The sequence below is a fragment of the Equus caballus genome, chromosome 18 (assembly GCF_041296265.1).
Source record: "Equus caballus isolate H_3958 breed thoroughbred chromosome 18, TB-T2T, whole genome shotgun sequence".
Classification (NCBI taxonomy): domain Eukaryota; kingdom Metazoa; phylum Chordata; class Mammalia; order Perissodactyla; family Equidae; genus Equus; species Equus caballus.
The window spans coordinates 15,497,324-15,523,304 of NC_091701.1; the positions used below are offsets into that span (position 1 = coordinate 15,497,324).

The following is a 25,981-nucleotide window of genomic DNA, read 5'->3' on the forward strand; positions in this document are numbered from 1 at the left end:
GCCCCAGTACATAGCTGTATATCCTAGTTGTAAGTCATTCTGGTTCTTCTATGTGGGATGCCGCCACAGCATGGCTTGAGGAGCAATGTGTAGGTCTATGCCCAGCATCCAAACCAGCGAACACTGAGCCTCCAAAGTGGAGCACGTGAACTTAGCCACTTGGCCACGGGACTGGCCCCAAGTGTTCTTAACACAATAGAAAAATTAGTTTTATGAATATAGCATATCTTTGATATGACAAATACATCCCAAAGAAATAAAATTATAAACCAATATCATTTATGGGGAAAATAAAAGCAGACATCCACAAACCAAACTACATGTGTCATTATTCCCAGTAATAACATGCAGTTCTATTTGGGGCACAACTACAAAAAATTACATATCCCTCCATAATATTTAGTGGTGGTATCCTTAAAGAACTCGTACAGCTGCCCCCGTTAACTATACACATAAGACTTCTTGTGTTCTTTTTTTAATCAGAATGCTGTCATGTGAGGCATAAGAGAAAGTATGAAATCTTTATATTCCTTTATTTCAAAAACAAATAAAATACTTACATTATTAACAGAAGAGCATACTGGTTTCGGTCCGTAAAATCTTTGGGAAAGGACAACTGTAAAGGAAGTTCTTTTAAAGAAAGAGCAAAATATTAAAGATGGAGAGTCATTTACACATAAAACTATAAGATGCAGAGAAAGTTGTTCTTAAATAACATAGCATGCACAAAACTTTACCATAGTCGTCAATATGAAGCATTTTAATTTCTGACTTTACTATCTTCTTCTTCAGGATAGCTTCCTTCAGCATAGAATTGCTTTCCAATATAAAATATTCTGTAAATCAGAAAGAGTAGTGTAAATAACTGTTATGTGTTGATCATGAATCAATGCAACACAACAAATAATTATCCAGCTGTTATTATTCAGCAGGCACTGTGCTGGGCACTGATTAAACTCTCATAATTTCTCTCCTGAATTACTACAAGAGTTTTCTAACTGAGTTTCCTTATTCCAGTGACATTTTCTCCAGTTGCCCCTATACTTGGAATTAACATTTACATTTTCCAAATGCAAACCTTATCACGTTACTACTCTGCTTAAGACTATGTAGCACCCAATGAGATGAAATTCACAATGCTTGGCTTCTAATAAAAAATTACCAGATTTTCAAAAAATCAGGAAAATATTGCCCATGATGAGTACAAAATTTAATCAATAGAAATAACCCAGAAGTGACACAGATGCTATAATGGATAGACAATGACATTTAAACAAAGATTATTATAATTATGGCCCATGTGTTCATTAAGGTAAAAAAAGTATAAGCATATTAAGGAGAAATATGAAATAAATTTAACAAAAAGATAAGCTAACATTCTAAAAATAAAAACTGTAAAATCTGAGATACAGAATCTGGAATAAGATCTAAGAAAAAATATACTGCATGAGATCAATAGCACATTAGGCAGTGCAGAAGAAAAGATTAATGAATGTGACAATATAGCAATAGATAGCATGAAAAATGAAACACACAAAAAGAGAAAGAATTGAAAAAACATGAAGGAAGCATCAGTAACTTGCTGGAATTTTGATTGATATACTAAATCTATAGGTTATTGGATTTTACATACTAAAAATAGTGAGCCTTCTAATCCATAAATATATATGTGTGTATATATATCTATTTGAGTCTTTAATTTCTCCCAGCAATGTTTTCTTTTATTAGGGGACTTTCATATTTTTATTAGATTTGTTATTGGATATTGTAAGATTTCTATGTTATTTTTTTTTTTAAAGATTTTATTTTTTTTCCTTTTTCTCCCCAAAGCCCCCCAGTACATAGTTGTATATTCTTCGTTGTGGGTCCTTCTAGTTGTGGCATGTGGGACGCTGCCTCAGCGTGGTTTGATGAGCAGTGCCATGTCCACGCCCAGGATTCGAACCAACGAAACACTGGGCCGCCTGCAGCGGAGCACGCGAACTTAACCACTCGGCCACGGGGCCAGCCCCGATTTCTATGTTATTTTAAATAGCATTTTGAACGACTTTTAAATTTTGCATCACACTGTAGTTTACAAAATAGTACATTATTGTATATCAGCCTGTATCTGTACCCATGATAAATTCACTCATTATTTCTAATAGTTTTGTGAGTGTGTGTGGATTCCATATTTTTGTTTGTTTTCTATTTTGTTTACAAGTATACCTTCTGCTAATAAAGACAGTTTTTCTACTTATATTTCTTTTTTTGCCTCATTTCACTGGTTAACTCCTCTAATATAACATTACATAACGGGGTTAAGAGTAGACATTCTTCACTTTTTCTCAATCTTGAAGGAAAAGCACTCAGTCTTTCAACATTAAGTATGATGTCAGTTGTAGTACTTTTGTACATATTGTTCATTAAATTGAGAAATTTCCTTTCTATTCTTGCTGAGTTATGATTATTATTATTGTTTTTCAAAGTTATTAAATGTTTTCTCCTAAATTCTTTGAGTGGACAGTATAATACAGTGAACTTCATTGATCTGATTGTTGAATATTATAGGAAACATGGATTCCTCAGGGAAACTCCACATAGTCATAATATACTACCCTTTTATAAATTGTTGGATTTTACTTGATAGTATCTAGTTAAGGAATTTTGCAACTATATTCATTAAAAAATTTGATTTTTTTTTTGTCCTTGTGATGTCTGTGTTAGATTTGGAAGCTGGTTACTGTTGGCCTTATATATTCTGAGAGTTTATGTAAGCTTGGCATTAATATCTTAAATATTTCACAGAATGCACCAGTGAAGCTAACTGGAACTGGAATTTTCTCTGTGGGAAGAATGTTAATTGTGAATTGAAATTTTAAGTAGATAACAAGATATGTATATATTGTATTTCTTCCTGTTTGAAAGTTTAGCAATTTATGCCTTTTAAGGAATTTACCCATTTCATCTCAGATATCAAATTTGCTGTCCTAAAATTGCTTATAATATTCTATTGTTATCAATCTAATGTCTGAAGGATCTGTTATTAACATCATCTATTCCGTTAACGAAAATGGTAATGATAATGAACTTTTTGTTTTATGTCTCTATCTAGAATTTTATCAGTTTCATTGATCTTTTCAAGTAAAAATCTCTTGGTTTTTATATTTTCTCCACTGCTAGTCCACGTTCTATATAATTTATTTCTATTCTTATCTTTATTATTTCCTTCCTTCAATGTACTTTATGTTAATTTGCTCTTCTTTTTCTAGCTTAAAGTGAAAGACTAGATGACTGATTTTAAAGTTTGAATGAAGTAAGAATTTGAGCCATAAATTTCTTTCTGATCACAATGTTAGGTATCCTCAAATCTGGATTAGTCATGTTTTCATTTTCATTTGGCTCAAAATATTTTCTAATTATGTTTTTAAATTCTAATTTTTTTAATTTTAAATTAACTTAGGCTCTGTTCATTTCTTTCATTCTTTTTCTCTCTGTGTCTATAAGTTTCTATTGATAATTTTTCAAGTTCACTGATCTTTCCTTCTGCAGTGTCTAATTTTCTTTTAGTATTTTCCAGTAAAGTTTTAATTTCAGATATTTTAAGTTCATGAAGTTCCTCTTAAAAATATATTCTATTTATTTTCTCACTATATTCATTTTTCTTGATATTTTTAGCATGTTTATAACCATTGATTTATTGTATTTGTCAGTGGTTTCTATCACTCAGAAATCTGTCATTTCTGAGTTTGTCTCTATTCATTGGCTTTTTTTCCTATTTGTGAGTCATATTTTCTAGTTATTTTTCACGTAGCCAGCAAGGTTTTATTGGATTCTGACCATTGTGATATTTACATTGTTGACTTATGAATTTTGTTTTGTTCTTTTAAAAATTGTTGGACTTTGCTCTGGCAGATGTTGAAGGTATTTGCAGGTCAGCTTAATCAATTCAAAGCTTATTAAAATATCTTATTTAGTGTGAGTTTGAGCGACCTTCACTGTATGGCTAGTTCAGGTCTACTATTAAGGCATGACAGTTCTGGGAATTCTCCTAAATATTCCACTATTCTACCTGGGTGGAACTTTATCATATCCCAGCACTGTGTGAGCTCTGGCTTTTCCCAGGCTCAGAGTGTCTTCCTGTGCATGTCCAGCTAATTATTTTCAGCAACAGACTCAACATGATCCTTTGAAGCCCTATGCAGACTTGTAGGATTCTTTTTCCATGTCTCTTCTTCCTCTTCGATGTCTGTCCACCTTCTCAATATTCCAAACGTTTCCACTTTTCTCAACTCTAATTTCTATCTCCGTTATGACTCTGAGATACCATTATACTCTCTTTGGATTGTTCTTCCTTGCACTAGAATTCAGACAATGAAACCAGCCAGAAAGAGCAATTACATCATTAATCTCACTTGTTTCCCTTCTTTCAGAGATCAGAGACCTATTCTGACTGTTGTCCCATGTTTGAAAATTGTTGTTTCATATATTTTATCTGGTTTTCTTTTTTTTTCTTTTTCTTTCTTTTCTCTTTCTTTCTTTCTTTTTGGCAAGAGGCCACATCTATTTCCAGTTATTCCATGGTCAGCATAAGCATTTTCTTTTAATTGTTAATGGTTTATTGTTGATACTTTATTGTTAAATTCAAATTCTTAGAATGAAACAGAAAACTTTCACGATCTCCCTTCAGCCTGCCCTTATAGCTTTTTCCTTGAAAAATGTTTTGTTAAATGTTTTGTTCCAGCCATGTTGAACAACTTTTATCTTGCAAGTGTAAATATTTTCATGCTTTCTTATGTTTGTACACTCACATTCCTTCTTCCTGAAATGTCTTTCCACTGATTTCCTCTTTTTTGAACTGTGTCTACTTCTACCAGAAAATTATCATATTCTATTATAACCATTTAATTTTCTGTTTCTTGCTTTGGACTGTGGATTCTATGTGTGATTTCAGGTACATCAAACCAAAATCTTGTAAATAAATGTCATCCTCTATAATATAAATTTGGAAAATTAGATTTTCTTAGAGATTTCTTCTATACCAAAAATGTAAGAAATTTCAAATTATTTAAATACTAGTATATTTTCAAGATCCAGCTCTGGTGGTCTAGTGATTAAGATTTGGTGCTCTCACTGCCACTGTCTGGATCATTTTCCTGTCAGGGAACCACACCACTCAACTGTCAGTTATAATACTGTGGGGGCTGCATGTTGCTGTGATGCTGCAAGCTATGTCATCAGTATTTCAAGTACCAGGGAGGTCACACATGGTGCACAGGTTTCAGCAGAGCTTCCAGAAGACAGACTAAGAAGGATGTGGCCATCCACTTTTGAAAAAAATTGGCCATGAAAACTCTATGAATAGCAGCAGAGCATCGTCAGATATAGCACCAGAAGAAAGGGTGGTGCACTGAAGACTGGGCAGGGTTTCACTCTGTTGTACACAGGGTCACAAGGAGTTGGAATCACCTTAAGGGCACTAATAAAAAATACTTTCAAGGAATTCATTCCAAACATTCAACTATAAAATTTAAAATGTGAATATTTAAACTTCATATACTTTCATCAAAGATTCTGCATTTATAATCTAAGAACTGTCATGAAAATGCACTTAATGCATTAATTATGTATAAAAGTATTCTTTTTATATTTAGAAAAAGCCAATATCACCTATTTACTACCTGTAAAGGAGGAAATTTTGTGAAGAATAAAGCCTGTTAAATTTTTACCTATATACTTTTAACTATAGATCATCTTGTCTGATAAAGGTTTTTATAAATGAAAAATGGTTTATTGTATTAAAATAACTAATTGACTAAATGAATGAATAAATAAATAAATATAGCCAGAGTCACCAATTTGAGTGTAATACACTAATAATTTCTCACAGTTTCTCTATTATCAAATGTCAATGGAAAAAAATAAACCTAATTACATGTAAACTGATTACATGAGTACAGGGGCAGATGAGGAATTTTGACTTCTAAATCAAAGGTCGCTCATTTACTCGTGGAAACAAAAATCAACACATTGTTATGGGAAAATAAATTCTATTTAGGAAAAAGAAATATAAAAGATACTGAAGCCGTTTTCAAAATATTAAGAGCAGATAGCATTTTTTAAAGATAAATTCAGAAAAAAGTTTAATATACAATTTTTTGTGAAACATTGTGATGAGAAGGAGGTGTTAAACCATGATTTTAAGTGTGGAACTGCAGAATAAAAGAGAAGAAAATGAGAACAGAAAATTAGGAAGGAGAAAGAAAGGGAGAGGGAAGAAAGTAGAAGTATAGAGATGAGGAGAAAGAGAGATTGAAGAGAAAGGAGTAAGGAAGGAATAAATAATTAAAGAAAAAGGAAAGAAACAATCATATATGCAAAATTAAGGAAAAAGTAAAAGATAAAAAGAGGAAAAGGAATGAAAATAATATGACAGAGGACTTTTGAAACATTAACTAAGTAAAATTTTACCTATTTATACCTTGTCTCAAGTCACTGAGCATTTTAATGAAGGAGTTCTTTTTCATTATAAAAGTAATATATGTTCATTGTAGAGCATTAGGAAAATACTACAGGAGAAAGAACAACAACAAAAAAACACCTGGAGGCATCCAGGTAAATGTAAGAATTTTAATGTTTGTGCATAGTTTTCTTGAATTTTTATATGTAATTTCAAATAGTTTTATTCAAGTGACAGAAAACATCTGGATTCCTTAATCACTTAGAAATATAGCTTAAACATTTTTGAAGAATTGACTTCTGTAAACATATTTTGATTTTTAATCTCAGTGGTGTTTGAAGAGTATAAAAGGTTTTTCTCTTTTCTCTAAAAGTGACATTTGTCACTCAACATTGCACTTTTATGCCTGCATCTCCTTTAAGTCAAGGCATCTAATAAGACTCCTACCTAAATATAGCTATGTAATGTGAGAGTCAAAAACACAATAGAATAAGGTGCCATCATATGGTAGTGATTAAAAGCTCTATTCTGGAGTCAGATTCTTTCATTCAATTCCTGGCTCTGCCACCTATTAGTATGACTCTACCCACATTATTTAACCTCTCTGTGACTCAGTTTCCTCATCTGTAAAAGAGGCTAATAAAATTAACTCTCTCCGAGGGTGTTCTGAGGATTAAACGAGTTAATAAATGTTTCATTAGATTATAGTAGCCTATGGAAAATCATTAAAGCGTAAGAGTACTGACTAAATAAGTTTTTAAAATTGAAAGAAGGAAAAGAAAGACAGAAGAAGGGAAGGCAGAAAACAATATGATTATTTATTTTTAAGATTAGCTCAACCATGTGTTTACTTATGCACTTTTTTATACATTCTTAAACACGCTGATCATATCTTGCTAGAAATATACACCCAGCCTCTGCCATATTGTTTGATAAATTAAGTGCTCACTTAATGGTGATGGACAGTTGAATAAATATATAAAAGAATAAGGAAATATATAAAACTAGAAAGCCCTGGATATCTGGAACAAACAGGATAGAAAATATACAAATAAACATACTTTTCATAATTTTCCTGCAAATCCACAAAATCTGTTGCTCTGGAGGAATAATCTATATCAGGCCCAGAAAAGAATGAACCAGAGCATGAAGGGGCCAATAGGCTGAAATGTACTTAGATGAGCCTCATCAATCACTCCTCATTCAATGTAGATACCATAGACACCTTATTTCAGGCATATACAATTCAACGCCAGTTGTAACATGGTTCAAAACGCTTGTTTAACTGTTTCTTTTACATATACAAGGTCAAGTTGATGGTGCCTACACAGTTTTGCCCATGCTGGGGACTCCTTTTTATTTTTTTTTAAGATTGGTACCTGGGCTAACAACTGTTGCCAATCTTTTTTTTTTTTTTTTTTTTTCTGCTTTATCTCCCCAAACTCCCCTGTACATAGTTGTATATCTTAGTTGCAGGTCCTTCTAGTTGTAGGATGTCGGACGCCGCCTCAACATGGCCTGACGAGCGGTGCCATGTCCGCGCCCAGGATCTGAACCCTAGGCCAGCGCAGCGGAGTGCGCGAACTTAACCACTCGGCCACGGAGCCGGCCCCAGGGGGGACTCCTTTTAAGAAGATCCTATAGAGTACAACACTCAGAATCAATAACATAATACCTAAGACCAATGCCAACCACGACTATTCTGTGTTGTCTTATTTGTGTACTTACTTGCTGGATTGTCCGTGCTATGTAGGCTGACCATAGGGACCCCTGGACCTGGATTTTAAAAATATATATTCAAACATTTTAAATACATCTAAGTAATAATTACTGGAAAGGCTACATGACAAAGTTTTGTTTTGTTTCACTTTTCTGAATGGGAGTATTTTAGGGGTAAAACATAATGAAACAGAAACCAGATAACTAGATATCATTCTTTTCATGCACATCTTCTTCAGAAAAGTAAGAACATATGGGGAATAAACTATTCACAGAGATATTGTTAAGATCCCCTCTTCTCAAAGTGTCCTATACTTCTCTGTTTCTATAGTTTTAGTCAATCGCATGTGCCTTCCTCTATCTCTAGTCTTTTATAGAATAGTCACTGATATTCAGTAAACTGATTCACTACCACGTGACCTCGCGTCTGCTCATCCAAGATCAAATTCTATTTACCTGTCAGTCAAGAAATAAAGAATGCGTGCATATTAGAAATATTTCATCCACAAGATAAATAAGAAATTTTTGTTAAAAATATATTAATTTAAAAAATATATATTAACTAGCATCTCCAATTATTTTAATTATACTGGCTAATTCAGACGTAACCAAAGATGTTTTCTTGAAACTTCACTTCTCTAAATAATTCTATCTAGATTTCTAATGGGTTTTCACTGGTGTCATCAGACAAACTTCTCTTTTATGATTACTTCATTTCAGATATCAAGAGAAAAAAAGCTGAAAAAGAGCGAGTGTTGGTCTATTCATCCTGCTGCCTTAAAACAAGCCCGTTTAAGATCATAGCTGAAGCAGTAGCACTCCTTATAAGAGGGCACATGAATCCCATTTCATCTCTGGGGATTACAGTATCCTACTAAAGGACGATGATTCCTATCAATATAACCTAGAGATACCATACAGCTGTGTAAGACTACAGCCTATTGGTACCAGGTAGAAAAAATAATTGACGTGAATACGATTTCTCAGAATTGAAGGCAACTAGATCCAGGGATTAAATTTCTATAGGTCGTAAATCTCTCAACAACCAAGCCATTATTTTAATAAAAGGATTATAGCTCTTCCTAAAGACTAGGTAAATTAGTTTATCATTGTAAACTGACTTTGCTGATGTAAATATGTTTCTTCACTTTTTTAAAAGGTTCATGTTCAAACAGCCCTTATTAATTGTGCACGGCAACTTCCAATTTATATTTCTAAATTAAGTATATAAATAAAATTTGTATCTCAGTAAATCTATAATTTATAACTTTTTAACAAAGACATAAACTAAGAATATCAATTAATATACTAGAGAGTTATAGTTACTAATGATAGCAATAGATACTGATCAAATAAAATGAATATGATAAGTTTTATCAGAAAGCATTTATTACCTTTACAGAATAATATGAAATGTTGATTCATGGGACTAAAACTGGCACCAAAATATGTACATTGTTCTTTCATAAAATTACATGAAATGCATTGACGATTCAATAATCCTTCAGTAGAAGCACTGGGGAAAGAAAAAGTAAATTAGAAATGTTACCATTCCAGATACTTGAAAGTGTGGCATCTATACTGAAATATTAACATAAACAGAGGAGCTACAGCATTGTTTACATTACTAAAGTTAAGACATACACATTTTTCTTCTCTGTAATAAAATGTACACCTGTATGTATGTAATATGTACATATGTATGCTTAAAAGTAAAGAAATCAATTTCCATGAGACTCAACATAACTTATTCTTATCTGTATTTTCTTTATAGATATACAAAGTCCTTGTAACGTCTTAAAAGGAATTGCCCACAGAGACTATCATAAAGTCACCCTCAGAAAATATTAGTAGAAAGAACTAGTAAATATTTTCACAAGTCACATAAAAAAATCAAGCTCATGATTTCTTAAATTCAACATTCTAAACATTACAATTTAGCATCAGGGCCAAATTTTTCTCACTAAATATCTGCACTGAAATTTTTGGTAAAGAAAAATTATTATTATTATCATTATTTGCTGAGGAAGATTCACCCCGAGCTAACATCTGTGCCAATTTTCCTCTATGTTGTAGATGGGTCGCCACCACAGTGTGGCCACTGATGAGTGGTGTAGGTCTGCATGCAGGAACTGAGCTTGGGCCACTGGGGCTGAACATGCTGAACTCAACCACTAGCCCATAGGGCCAGCTCCAAGAAAAGTCATTTTTGTATGATAATATATATAATGTTAATGATCATCTATACTTTGAGATATTGAGAACATAGGTAAAAAGAAAAGCAATTATCTCTTTATTTTACAAATAACGGTGCTTAAGGTCAGAAGTGTTGAGATATTTACCCAAGGTTAAATTTCATATATAGAATCATTTATTTTATAAATAAAGATGAATCATAAATTATGCTGATAGATAAAAACACTGTTGATGATACATTTTATAAAACCTGATTGGACTAAACAGTCTCAATTTAATTTTGGAACCACACATGATTTTGGCTACACATTTGTAAATGGATCACACTCATGCTGATTTTGATGGGCAAGATGCTACAGGCATGGGGATGGGAACAGGGGTGTTGGTGTGGGCATCAGAAGCAATTGAGAAGAAATGTGAAGTAGAGTTCACAACATCACAATTTCACATCTGAAACATTTTGAGCTGATATAAATCCAAAATTTCCCTTTACTAGTCAAGGCAATTAATATATACTTGGCACTTAAACACTTCAGTCAGTTTTACCCTTGTGGAAACTTACAAGGTAATCATACCCAATTTTTTTTTTTTTAAATTGTGGTGTAAATTTCTTTTTTAAGTTGTGGTATATATAAAACATACCATTTGCCACTTTAATAATTTTTAAAGTATATAGTTCAATGTCATTAATTACATTCAGAATGTCGTGCAACCATCACCACAGAAAGACTAAGAATGTGTACCAGTTGCACACAGCTCTTTGGTGACAAAACTAGAACTTAAAACTTTTGTCTCTCTACTCCTTCATATAACTTTTCAGATCCAAGTTTCCTACAGACTTATGTTGGTATTTCCTCATTATTTAGATTATGAAATTGCTGAAATAAAGAAATGCAAATTTTGAGGCAAAATTGTAACACTGAATATGGTAGCAGTTCTGACTCTGCAGAGGTATCTAATCCTGTAAATTAAGTCAACTAACGATTATTTTTATGACCTGGACAAGACATGATTGAGTTTTCTGGGTTTAACACTAACATTATCTTACAGTCAAGCCAATTGGCATTTGATGAGCTATTTAAGGGGAAATTTATTGGTACTAAATTTTCTTTATAACACAGCCTGCTACACTCGTACAAGTCATAGATATATTGACTGTTCTGCCTCAGTCACTAGAGAGATAAGTTAAACACACAAATAAATCTAAGAAGTCATTGTGATTCAAATCACATTTTAGTTAATAAAGGGAAGAGAGATTGAGGCAGCCCCATTGGCTGTACTGGGCCAAGTCTAATCTTCCAACACTGTCATTCTTCTTTAAGACTTACAACATGAGAGAAATAAAACATTGATCAAGTATTTCTATGTCTCTAAAATATTTGTGATAACTGCAAGTATCAATCATAGTATATGTTTCAAGAGAAATAAGTGTCAGGTCATCAAAAGGAAAAAGTGACCAGTAATTTAATCAAGACCTCTGAACCAAACTTAGAATCAGTCTCTTTAAATAAACAGCTGTCCTTCCTTTGGAAGTCATTAGAATTGAGAACATGAGTTCCAGACTCCAAGAGAAAAAACAAAGAACATGAAAATGTTGTATTGGAAGAGGTGATAAAAAGGAGACGCTTGCTTTAGATGAAAGTAATTTATAGATAAATAAGCATGTGGGTGGAATCAGAGGGAGTTAGGGTACTTTAAACACGCATTTTCACTCTCAAAGGAGAGTCTAGGGTACTTGGTAAGAATCAGTGGTGACAGTTCTTCAAACATGAATTTCCACTGAGAATATGCCATGGCAGTTTTGACGCTTTAAAAATGGATCTGCGAAATAAAAATTAGAAAGTGTATGTAAAGTCTAGAATCTGTAAGTGGCTTGCCAGACAAAAATAAAAGTCATTCTTGTGAGGTCCTGGTGAAAGCTTTCTGAGTGGAGACATTTTAATACCAAATAGTTGTGCCCTTAGTCCCTTTGGTGAATATAACTTTCCAACTGGGAAAATTGGTCAGATGAAAATATTCCCCATCCATTGCTTTATTTTAGTAAGCAATGAGCATTCCTGTCTTAACAATAGTAGTGGATTTTACAACTATAAGGGGAGAAAGAGAAATTTCTGCTTTATCCCTTTTACTAAGTGTTCACAGTGCTGTGTTTTGTTCAGGAATAAATTGCATGGGCACTATATTAATGCACTGAAAACTCAAAATGAGGCTTAGCAGAAAAAAAGGCCACAAGGGAAAGTATGTAAATACCTGTGATGTGGGTAGTTGAGAGAAGCAAGCTTCAGAAAAAAAGATATTTTGAGTCTGTAAAAGCAGTAAAGAAAAGAAATAAGAGAGGAGCAGAAAGGTGGTCTTCACTCTGGTTCCAGCCTTCAGGCTCACAAAGGTCCAGAGCCAATGGATTGGACCAAGAGGGTGAGGTTTTGTCATACGCAGTTGGCTCTCCGTTAGCCATGTGAAAAATGAAACTTCAGACTTTGCCATCCCAACATTGTGCTGCGTAGATAGTCATTGAGAAATCAACCTGTGTAGGGAGATCCTTGCACATTGCTTACCTGTACAGCTGCCTCCCTCTGGGAGAAGTCTCCGTGCTCAGAAAGTAACTGCTCGGGCAAGAAAACAACAAAAATATCAGGCACAGATCAATTTTTGCCACCCTGAGTTTTCACTTAAATTTCAAACTGTCAAAGAACAGGCAAGAGCTGCTCTATTAATTAATCACAAGATTTTGATCCATTTGGGAAACATATTTTTTTCTTAAAATATCATCAGAATTTTTCCATGATCTCTCTCAATTTTTCTGACTCTGTGTGTGTGTGCATGCGTCTCTGTAAGTGTGTCTAAGTGTGTCTCTGGGTGAAATATAGGGAGAGTCTTTAAAGAAAAGATTGTTCTTTACACATGGCCAAGTTGTTTGGACTAGGACTGTGGTAAGCAAAACATAAATCTGGCAGAAAAGATTGCAGTGACAACGCTGACTTCCAATCTGACTAGAGAACAAAAAACGCTCACATTTTTTGCGTCGCTTCATCGTATGCCAAGATCTTTATCACTTCCCAGTTTCCTGATGTCAGATGCCGCACAGTAATTTGCTCACTTTTACTCTGCAAAGAAATAGAAAATATTGATTTTCTTTTTATTTAAACAGCATCTCTCCAGTCAACACCAAAGTACTAACTGCCAGTGTCACTTTTAATTTTTTAATTCTCAGCTGACATTGGGTTTCTCATTTTCAGTTTCAAGAATGCACATACATTCACATAAGCATAGATCAAGGTAGGATGATGTCTTTATTCCTGTGCTGTAGGAAAATCATTCAGAAAAATCTCTCTAGGTGAGCATCACCTGTGCATCTCCTTGACATAGGAAGTCATCTTGGCATTTGGCACAGAGATAGGACGTTGATAACTTTCATGTGAATAATTGACAGCTGCGCAGCTTGGGCAGCTTTAAATAAAACATTTCAGAATACATTTTATTCTGAAGAAACACTGTTATATATTTTTAACCTTTGTAGTATGTGTATTACTATAAGATTTGCTATTTTCTCTCAATAATTTATTTCTGAGATTAATCCATGTTGATGCTCATAACCATAGTTTATTTTCACTGCTAAATGGCATTTTATTAAATGAATGGAGAATAATTTATGTTTTTTTGACATTTGAGTTGTTTCCAAATTTTTGCTCTTAAAAACGTGTTGCCTGTGAACAGCCTTATTAATGTCTCCTGATACACATGGGAGTGTCTTTTTGAGAAAACATCAAGAAGTGGGTTTGCTTGGTCAGAGGATATACATGTATTCTACTTAACTAGATAGTGATAAATTACTTTCCTAGGTTGTCCCAATTTATAGTCTATTAGCAATATGAGAGTTTCTTTTGTTCCACATCTTCCCCACTTCCTCAGCAACAGCTGATATCATCAGAGTACCCAATGTTTTGTCAAACTAATAAGTATGAAATTGTATCTCATTCATTTTCTTTTTATTGAGAAAATGTCCAAACTACAAAAAGGTTGAATGAATAGTACAATGAATGCCCATACAATCTTTACCTGAATTCAACATTTCAAATGTCCACTTTTGAATATTTGCCCTTGCCAATTTTTTGTTTGATGAATCATTTGCAAGTAAGTTACAAACATCAGGCTGTTTCAGCCCTGAATTCCTCAATATACCTCTCTCGAGATTAACAATACTTTCTCATATGAGCAAATAGCACACCACACCTATGAATATTAACATTAATATCATCTAAATATATAGCCTATACTCTAATTTCCACAACTGCCCCAAGTAACTTTCTCTCTCTATATAAATATATATATATGTATTACATAGTTCCTATACATTTTTAAAATACAGAACCCAATCAGGTTTACATATTGCATTGGGTTGTCATGTCTTTAGTCTCTTTTAAAGTGAAACAGTTATCCTATCTTTTCTTTTTAGTTGAGGAAGATTCGCCTTGAACTAACGTCAGTGTCAATCTTCCTCTACTTTTTAGTATGTTGGCCACCAGCACAGCATGGCCCCTAACAGAGTGGTGTAGGTCCACTCCCAGGAACTGGGCCCAGGTCACTAAAGTGGAGCACACTGGCTGAACCTAACCACTAGGCCACCAGGACTGGCCCTATCCTATCTTTTTTGATTTCTGTGATATTAACCATTTTGAAAACTCTTGGTCCAGTGTTCTTATAGAATGTCAAGCATTTTGGATTTATCTGATTGCTATCTTATGATTTAATTTAGGCTAACCTTTTGGGGAAGAATATCATGGAGGTGATATTGGATACCTCCTTTGCTTCATATAAGAAGCACATCATTTCACATCTTCCCACGCATGACAGTGCTGTTTACATGGTAACTGTGAGATATGCTGATTGTAAAAGTGCGTTATGCCTTGTAATCAAAAGTGGGATGAGACTTGCACAATATGTGAATAACTTTTTCTCCAAGAACTTTTCACTCAGTAGTTTTGGCATCCATTCATGACCTTTTCCTGAATAAATTATCATTTCAAAGTGATTTTCTAATTGTTACATCCCTTCTATATTTATTAGGTGGAATTCTTCTGTAAAAAGAACTTCTCCTAATTTTTCCCCTCACGTGTTCACTCTTTCTCCGCCTCCTCCTTGTATTACAGTAGACTTAAACATTTTTAATCCAATATGTTACATTCCATTCGTTGTTATTCTTTATGATGCTGAAATTGTCAGATTTTGGTTAGTGAGAACCCCTTCAAGCCAACCTCTCTATTCTTTGGATGTGATTACATTAGTCTTTGAGTGCTTCCTTCTTTTCTGCACAATAAGATGTTTTAAGGTCATTTTACTTCCTCTGTCCCATATCTGTAATCAATCATTTCTTTAAGGACGTTTTTCTACTGGATTATGGTGTTTGGATATCAGTATCTGAGGTTAGATGTGCTCATTGCTACTCTAATGTTATTAGTTCTGGCCCTTTTCAGAGGAGATAGATAGATAGATAGATAGATAGATTTCTATATGTTCTTGATGTGTGTGTGCATGTGTATGTATAAATGTGTATGCTCTTTGAAATATCTTGAATTAAAATTTGTATCAGTTTGATTTACTTTTAGGTGCATTTGCCTCTCAATATTTCAATCTAGCCTTCGATGTCCTCATTCTTTTTTTGAATCTTTTAAAAATATGTACATGGCTCAAAAATATTCTATATATATGAATGTATACACTAAGAAAAGTCTTGGTCTCATCCCATTTTCACTCACCACATCTAGAAAAATTTTTTCATTAGGTTCTTATTTTTTCTTCTTTTCTAGGGGGAAATTTTTATAACTAAAAATATTAATATTTTATATATATAAATTAGAGGGTGTGTGAGACATGCTTTATATCCATTGTTATAGATCTTCTTCCATCTTTTTTATTATTACATATTTCCCCCATAATTCATTCAAGGAGCCTCCAATGATGCACTTCTCAAATAATGCTGCAGCGATTAACCCTGTGTATATGTTTGTTGTTTAACGTGTAGGGAAATATCTTCAGGATATATTCCTCCATAAGGAGAGTGTTGTTTTGCACATCTACCAGCAATGTATAGGGTGTCCATTTTCCCATGGACATATTACAGAATATGTTGTCCAGTGTTTGAATTTTTGCCAGTCTGGTAGGTGAGAAATGATGCTTAGGTAGACACTGTGATATGCCAACCAGAACTCCCTTCTGGAAGGAAGGACCTACTTCACCAGCGGCTAGAAGGGCAGCTGGAAGGCCCTCAGCTGTCAGTCTTCTTTGGGGATTGCCTGGACTGAAGAAAATGTCCTCACCCAAAATCATATCTCTTTTCAGAGGTAACCCCCATCCAAGGATTGTCAATATTGTAGTATAGAAGCCCAGGCCTCTTGCACTAACTTGGGACTTCTCTGAAGGGCCATCCCAGTCCAGAACTCTCTGTGGGGTCAGATGGCATTGCAGCTCAAATTCTTCTGCCCCATCTTCCTTCCTTCCCCTCCTTTCCAAAGTTGTTGATCTCCTCTGGAATAGTTGTCCTGCAGCTTAATCATTTCATAGTTGGCTTCCTGTGAAACTCAATTTGTGACATGTGTATTGTGTAATGTCATTTTGCATTTCTCTTACAAGAAAAGCTGAGTGTCTTTATATTTATATATATATATATTATGCCATTTGCATAATTGTTTTATTAGACTCTCTGTTAATGTTTTTCTCTATCAGATATTTTTGTATTCTTTTATTTTTAAACGTTATGTTTTTATATCCATTTATGTGTGATATAAGCTGCAAATATGTTCTCCTAGTTTGTCCTTTCATATTGACATTGGTTGTGGTACTATGCTCCCCCCAATTTTTTTCTAATCTTTATATAATCAACTTGCCAACATATATTTATATCGTTTCTGGGTATTGATGCATAGTTTAAAGGGTTTCCTCAAACTAAGGTTACAAAGAATTTGGCGATGCTTTGTCCTAGTATATGTAAGATTTTATTTTTTAAAGTTAGAGCTCTGATCATTTTAAGGTTACAGTGGTAATAAGGAATTACTTTTATCTTTTTCCTAATGGTTATTCAGTTTTCCCAAAATTATTTTATAAAAAATTTCCATTTTTTACAGTTGTTTGAAATGTCATCTTTATTATATATTAAATTTCCACATGCACCTGCGTCTATTCCTGTATTGTCTATGCTGTTCCATTAGTATTTGTTAATTCATGTCCCAATATCACACATTTTTAGTTATAGATTTTTTTAACATTTATATTATTTAGCACTCATCCCAGCTCATTGTTCTTTTTTCAGGATTTCCCTAGATATTACTACATGTTTATTTTCCAAAAGAACTTTAAAAATAAGCATATCTAGTTCAAGTAAATAAAAACTTGAATTTCTTATTGGGACAATACTAAGTTTGTAATTAATACTGACCTCTTTATGATCTTCAATCATTCCATGTGTTCAAGTCTTCTTCATGTCTTTCAGGAATGTTTTAACATTGTCTTCATATAGGTTTTGTAGATTTCATTTCATATATATTCAATTTTCATACAAATTACCAAGGATTTTATATTTTGTTGTTATTGTCTTATGGGGTTTTTTCTTCCGTTATACCTTCTAAATGGTTAATGTTTGCATATATGAAAATGTTAATGATTTCTGCAAGCTAAATATCTATCCTGCTGTCTCACTGAGTACTTTTCCAAATGTTATGGCTGGTTGTTTATTCTTTTCTGGTTAACATTAAATAATACCTGCAAAGCAATAATACGCAGTGATGGAGATAGCGTGCATCCTTCCTTGTTCCTGACCTTAATGGAAGTGCCACTAGATTGGCTTTTGGGCTAAGGTGTGTATGTTTTATCATGTTAAGAAATTATCCAGCAATTCCATATATTTCTTTAAACCAGGAGTTGGCATTAAATTTTATAAAAGGCTTTTACAGCAACTGTAAACAAAACCCATTCGGTAGAACAATTTAAATTGCATTGGCATTACCTCTGAAAGTCTGGTAAGATTCTCCTATGAAATTACGTGAACTTGGTGCTCATCTGTGGTGCAGTTCTTTGATAACATTCTATTTCTTCTATGTCATTAGTTAGTTAAGCTCTCTATCTCTCCTCGGACAGTTTTGGCTAAGTGTATTTCCTCATGAAATTGTTCATTTCATCTAAATTTTCAAATTAATTGGCATAGAGTTCTGCAAAACACTCTCATGATTTATTAAAATGTCTTTTATTTCCCACTAGCCATTTCTAATTTTGTATAAGTTTGCTTTTTCCCTCTTTCTCTTTGATTGAATGAGCTTGTTCTTTGTCATGTTTGTGTGTGTGGTGTGTGTGTATTTGTGTGTGAGTCTGTGTGTTTTCAAAGGGTAAGCATTACTTTTTTTATTTATTACTTCTACATTTTTCTGCTTATAACCTACTTCATTTTGCTTCAAATTTAGTTATTTCCATCTTTCTGGTTTACGTTGCATTTTGCTGATAATTTTCTACATGAATTGAGAATTCAACTCATTTCATTCCTCCATTTTCATTTTTGTAAGTTGGTAGAGCTATGGCTTTTATTCTAACAACTGATTCTGATGTAAACTGTTGTAATTCTTCTTATTATTATAATTATTATTTTATAAATTTTGCAATTTTGATTTGAATTCTCCAAAGAATTGTTTAACTGGATTTACTTTTTAAAAATTTCTAGTTGAAAAACCCATTAAAATGTATTATTGACTTCTAGGCTTATTACATTGTGCTTATAACATAGTTTTATATAATTTCTAATTTGTAGACCTTATTGAGCTTTTTAATGACCTAATGTACGTTCACCTTTTGTCAGTATTGCATATTCATATTATCTCTTATTTGAGTGTGTTCAAACTTATATATATATATATATACACACACATACATACAATTTATCTATCTATCCATCTATCTATCGCCTTACTTAATTTTCTGTCGATTTGATTTAGTTTGGATGGAGAATAGTACAATAAGGTTACTACATATAAGTAGCTTCTGTGCATTTCTGCTTTATGAAGGTGCCTACTGCACTCTTTGGGGCATGGATATAGACATTTTTAAATTTTATATCTTCCTCGTGATTTGTGACCTTGAGCATTATGAAGGATCTTCTCTTAGTCTTCTTAATGCTTTGGGGCATGAAAACTCTTCTTGTCTGGTATTCAGAGAGGAATCAACTTATTTTAGATGTGTATTTCACATAAAAGCTTGAATCAGGTCTGTTTCAAGAGCCAATCTGAAAACTCCTTTTTTAAATTTTAGTACATAAGTTAAGACAGTTTACATTTATTGGCATGACTGATACTTTTTAAAAAACTCTATCATATTTTACGTATTTCTTATGGATATTATGGTTAATGAGGTTTTTTTGTAGGTAGTTTTTAATAATTTTTTGTAGTGTTTTGAAATCTGGTGCTAGGTTTTTATTTTGTTTTACATGCTATCTTTAGATTAATAACTTTAATTATGTTCTTACCATCACCCAAAGGTATCTTTTGTTTCTAGAACATTTTTGTTTTTCTGGTTTGTTCTTGGATTATGGCTTTAAATGTCGTTTCTCTTCCGTTGTTTTGCTTTTTCTAAGACCTTCAATTAAATATCAGGTGATCCTTATTTCCTGGTCTTTCTTAACTGTTAACTCTGATCCATTCTACTTCTTTATTTTACTTCTTTCCATTGACTGTTTTCATTTTTCTTCTTGATACCCATTAGCATATTTTCAGCCATATCTCTTTACCCTTGGTCATGTTTCGATTAGTTTATTTCTGGTATTATTTTGTGTTATTTTTTCAATTTCCTTCCTGAAATCTGTCACTTTTTGGTTTAAAACTTTTCTTTCTACTTTATAAGGCCTTTTCTAAGTTTTGAATTTCTTATTTGATAATTTTATATCTACAAATGCTTATTTAATAATATTTAATTCTTTTTGGAGCATTGTTTTTACAGTATTCCTCTGCAGCATGGTTATTTTGGGGGGAGGAGTATCTTCATCATGTTTCCAATGAACCCGGAGTCAGAAGACTGCTGGAGGATCAGGGACAGTAAGAAAGGAGACAGGAGGAAATAGTTGGATAAAAACAGGCAGGGGCTGGCCCCGTGGCCGAGTGGTTAAGTTCACGCACTCCGCTGCAGGCAGCCCAGTGTTTCATTGGTTCGAATCCTGGGCGCGGACATGGCACTACTCATCAAGCCACGCTGAGGCAGCATCCCACATGCCACAACTAGAAGGACCCACAACGAAGAATATACAACTATGTACTGGGGGGCTTTGGGGAGAAAAAGGAAAAAAAAATAAAATCTTTAAAAAAAAAAAAAACTGGCAGAAAAGAGACAGAGGGAGAGAGACACTCGGAAAGAGACAGCCAGAGGCTGCCAGAAACAACCAGAGGGGCTGAGACAATCAGAAAAGAAAAAGCTAAAGACAGTCAGATAGAAACAGCCAGAGAAAAGACAGCCTGGGACAGGCCAACTCAAAGTTTCCGGAAGCAGTGTTTCTGCTTCAACGGCACACTTTGAGGGCCAATGTGACCTAGGCTGAGGTTGCAGAAGCACTCACACACTCACACGCACACATGTGGTTATTTATTTAAAATACATGTTTAAAATATATTTATTAAATATATATTTAATATATATTATTAATTAATATATTTATATATTATATATGTTTATTACATATAATTTTGATATGTCTTTACTATGAATAATTAATTTATGTATATATATTTTTTTATGCTGAGGAAGATTCATCCTGAGCTAAAATCTGTTGCCAATCTTCCTCTTTTTGTATGTCAGCTGTCACCACAGCGTGAACACTGACAAGTGGTGCAGGTCTGCACCTAGGAACTGAGCCTAGGCTGCTGAAGTGGAGTGTGCCAAACTTAACCACTAGGCCACCAGGGCTGGCCCAGAAATTTTTATTATACTTTCTGTTTTCCTCATACAGTAATTTTGTATGTCTATTGCCAGCCAAATTTTGTTCTTTATAAATATCTGGGATTGGCCAGGATATAGATGCATAAGAGTGGTGAGAGATTAGGTAACTCACTAGATTTCTATTACTAGTCCCCTAAGGAGCAGTGTCCCTAAGGAGCACTAGTACTAGTTCCCTAAGAACTATTTAGTACCCAAGGAAGCACCCTAAGGTGGCACCATTGAGAGCGGATCCGTGTATTCTGATAGCTAATAAGCTTTTTGTTTCTGTAGAGTTCTTAATTTCTATCGCTAGTTTCCACCTTTCCTTTTACCAGCAATATTCCAAGACATACCTCTCCCTATCAAGTTATTGTTCTCTCTTTCTTAGGTGGTCATTTTTTAAAACTGTCTTGTCTGGTTTTGTGCATATTCAAGCTACTTGATTTTCATTCCTTGTCTCAGTGCCAATTTTTAAAAGGAATGTAACTAACATCCCATTATAGATTATGCTATATTTCCTAAACTTTTGGTGAATGCCTTTATTAGCTTAAAGAGGTTCCCTTTATTCCTAAATTTCTAAGGTTTTGGAATACGGATTTTGTTGAATTTATTGGGTCTTGTTTCTGCATCGTTTAAGATGATTATAATTGTGTTCATGTAGATGAAAAGGTGGTGACTACAGATATTTAAATTGTAAGAAAATTTACCATTACTGTGTGAAAAATTATTTAGTAAGTTTTTTAATCGGGTGAAAAATTCGATTTGCCAATATTTGGTTTAGGAGTTTATAACTAAACCGTAACGGTCATTTCTCATAAAGTCTTTATTTGGTTTTGGTTACAAGATGATAGCTGTATTATAAAATGTATTAGAAAACATTCTGTCTTTTTCTCTTTTCTCAATGTGTTTCCATGAAATCATGTGTACTTCTTGAATATTTGGTAGAGCTCACCTTTAAAAACCACTTGTGCCTGATGCAAAGAAATTTTAAAGCACGGATTCTTTTTCCTTAATATTACGGGCAATTCAGATTTTCTGATTCTTAAATAAGATTTGGGCTTTTTTTTTCAGAATTTATCCATTTCACTCAAGTTTTCAAATTTGTTGACATCAGTTATTCACGATATTTTAAAATACTTTTTAAATCTGCAATTACGCCTCCTTCCCATTACTTACACTTTGGAGCCTTCCTACTTTTTAAATTAACGTTTATAGACAGTACAGATTTAATTATTTTTTCCAAAGAACCAATTATTTATTTTGCTAAATCTCCTTATTCTATTTTTGCTTTCTAGTTCATTAAATTCTACTATTGCGTTTCTCATGTCCTATTTCTACATTGGAATTTATTATGTTATTTTTTAACTCTTAACATTAGATGTTCATATACATATATTTCTTATTGAACCCATGAATAATGTAGAAATTATATTTTATTTCCAATTGTATGGCTTTTTGAGTTATAATTGCTGTTACTCATTTCTAATTCAATTGTATTGTTTTCAGAGAATATAAGCCATTAGCTGACTAACACTTCAAATGCGTTTTTGGTATAAATATATCCAGAATTTAGGGGCTGGCCCAGTGGCACAGCAGTTAAGTCTGCACATTCCACTTTGGCAGCCCTAGGTTAGCCAGTGTGGATCCAGCTGAGGACACGGCACCTCTTGGCAAGCCATGCTGTGGCAGGCGTCACACATGTAAAGTACAGGAAGATGGGCACGGATGTTAGCTCAGGGCCAGTCTTCCTCAGCAAAAAAAAAGATGAGGATTGCCAGCAGATGTTAGCTCAGTGCTCATCTTCCTCAAAAAATAAATAAAATATATCTAGAATTTAGGGGTTTTGATGTAGGAGAGTTTTATTAAAATATCCACTTTCTCATGCTAGTGGAAGCAAAAACCAAAAGGTCATTCTATACTCCACTGTATATATATGATATCAGAATCTTCCTTCAAAAAATCCTCAATGTCTTATTAGTACACATCTGCATTTCGACAGCTCCCTCGATAGTCTATTCTTTATTCTTAAAGTGAGTTCTCTAGACTTCTAGCTGTTTAAAGTCAATAGCGAGCACACGACTTCTTTATTTTAACTTCATTGTATACTGTCTGATGCATTATAGCACTTTACAAGTATTTGCTGAGTAAAAGTATACATGCAAAGACAACACTGAATTTTTGAGATTTGAGGCAGGCACAGCCTGAAGGCTGACACAGTCTTCTGAAGTCCCATACTTTATTGCCAAATTCCCACAGGCCAGTGCATGGTACACCTTATTCATTTCCAGCTTCTGCTTTAATTAGCCAAAGACAAGATATTAAGATTTCAAGGTTTTAGTGCATTTTTTTGGTGCCTAATTTCAAGATGAACAAAATCTCAAAACATTAAAAAATAAAGAAACTTTACTCAATATTTGTACATATCTGGAGATGCTTTCTGTTCACAGATTTCTACGTTGATTATATTTTCTCTGTTTTTCAAAGAATTTTGTTTTGTGTATGTGTGTGAATGTTTTAAGGACAGAAGAGTGGCCACATTAAAAGTTATCATGAGTGAAAATCCAACGCTTTGAAAAATGTTTGAACACAGTGTACATAGAAATAAAAATTGCACGTTATTCACTTCAATGATGAATCTGGGATCAAAATATTATGGTTTCTAAGTGTAGAAGCAAAAGATCTCTTGTTGGAAGCCATAAAAACAACCTCACAACCTTTGGACTTTACTTCAAACTTCTATAATTTCCCTGCCTGCTTTCTATCTACCAGTGCAAATCTGGGCTGGGGAATAAGTCGAACCCCCTTTCACATATAACAGCATAGACTACCTTTTATCGTTATATAGTTATAGTTATAAGATTCTTAAGCTATTTTCTAATAATACATATCAGATAATATCATAGCAGTGAGTATATTGTTTGATCTGGACTCTAGGTAAATAATCCCAACGTCAACTAGAATACAGTAGATGACTACATAGTAAGTTCAAAATAAATATCAAAGGACCTGACTAGGTTTCATGAGGGGGTGTGTGTACCTCAATTGGTTTTCCATCCACCTTCAGCAGGAACACAATCACAGGCAAGGTAATTTGAAAGAGTAGGAAATAATAATCATTTTTACTTCACAGTAATAATTCTTTCTTTCTGCGAAACCATGGTTGCTATTATATTAGCTTGGTAGACCAGGAACACTGACTACAAATATGAAACCAAACTGGACTTTTCACAAGGACAACATGGCAATATACTTTAAATTGAGATCATATTTCACTTTTAATTTTAGAATGAACAGCAATAAAACTAGTGATTTCATTCATTCTCAAAGGAGGGCTGAAAATCTAGGATGCAGATAGAACACTTTTATTTGGGAATTAGACATCACACATCTCTCCTTGACTTGGTGAAGATTGTATTTTACTCAAGAAAGTTAAATATTAATTTTATATTTCTATTTACAAAGTGGGAATGTATTGGTATCAGTAAAAGTTTAAAGATACACATGCTTTTTACCTGATTACACGCTGTTCATTCAAATTTCTTATTTAAATTCTAAGTGTATAGCTTCTAAATAAGGGAAATATAGTAGCACTTAAAAGTATCATGCTTTAATTTACTGTCGATTCATCACACAGGGTGAACTAACTGTTTTCAAACAATGTCCTAATCAGATACAGCAGTGAAATGTAATGAAAAAATTTTATTGGGTTGACGAGGTGGTACAATTGTGAATTGCGGGCACGCTATTTTTTACAGTATTTGTAATGAATAATGACATTCAAAATTGTTTGGAGTGAAATCATCAGCTCTCAGGAGCAGAACTTTGTGTTGCTGAAGAGAAAGGGAATGGATTCACCAACATACATAATTTTTCATTTAACAGTTTTGGAAGATGACACACCAACCACTTAATATGATTAAAACTCTGTTTATGCCATATTTGAGAGAAAAAGATGGTCATGTTTTTGACAAAAATCTTTCTCTTAAGCGCAGCCTTCATTGTAGGATGTACGATATTATGGTTCCAGAAACAGGAATTAAGAAGATAGAAGTCTACCTAAGGAGTGTACTGGGAAAAGCAAGGGAGAAATATCTGAAGTAATCAAAACTTTAATGGTATAGGGGCTGGCCTATGGCTGAGTGGTTAAGTTTGCACACTCCATTTTGGTGGCCTAGGGTTCGTCAGTTTGGCTCCTGGGCGTGGACCTACACACTGCTCATCAAGTCATGCTGTCCCACATAGAAGAACTAGAATGACCTACAACTAGGATATACAACTATGTACTAAGGGCTTGGGGGAGAAAAAAAAAAGAGGAAGGTTGGCAACAAATGTTAACCCCTGGCCAATCTTTCTCATCAAAGAGCAAACTTAAAAAAGTTTAATGGTTTGAGGGGCTGGCCCAGTGGCACAGAGTTTAAGTGTACACATTCTGCTTTGGTGGCCTGGGGTCCACAAGTTCGCATCCTGGGTGTGGACACGGCACCGCTCATCAAGCCATGCTGTGGTAGGCATCCCACATAAAAAAGTAGAGGAAGATGGGCACAGATGTTAGCTCAGAGCTAGTCTTCCTTAGCAAAAAGAGGAGGATTGGCAGATGTTAGCACAGGGCTGATTTTCCTCAAAAAAAGTTTAGCAGTTTGAAACAAAAGAAATTTTGCATGATTTTTGATTCAGGAGCTACATAAACTC

At 33.8% G+C, this 25,981-nt stretch overlaps 1 protein-coding gene across 4 annotated transcripts in view; it reads right to left on the bottom strand.

The window, feature by feature from the left end:
• The window catches only part of DPP10 (dipeptidyl peptidase like 10), a 1,231,994-nt gene that overhangs the window by 40,006 nt on the left and 1,166,007 nt on the right, over positions 1-25,981 (bottom strand). For all 4 annotated transcript variants that reach the window (XM_070241800.1, XM_003363234.5, XM_070241801.1 and 1 more), the window contains 6 exons: positions 13,367-13,458; positions 12,910-12,957; positions 9,553-9,674; positions 8,168-8,215; positions 738-836; positions 561-630 (listed from right to left, as the gene is read on the bottom strand). In XM_070241800.1, coding sequence (XP_070097901.1) covers positions 561-630; positions 738-836; positions 8,168-8,215; positions 9,553-9,674; positions 12,910-12,957; positions 13,367-13,458 — 479 coding nt within the window. The remainder of the gene's footprint in view (positions 1-560; positions 631-737; positions 837-8,167; positions 8,216-9,552; positions 9,675-12,909; positions 12,958-13,366; positions 13,459-25,981) is intronic.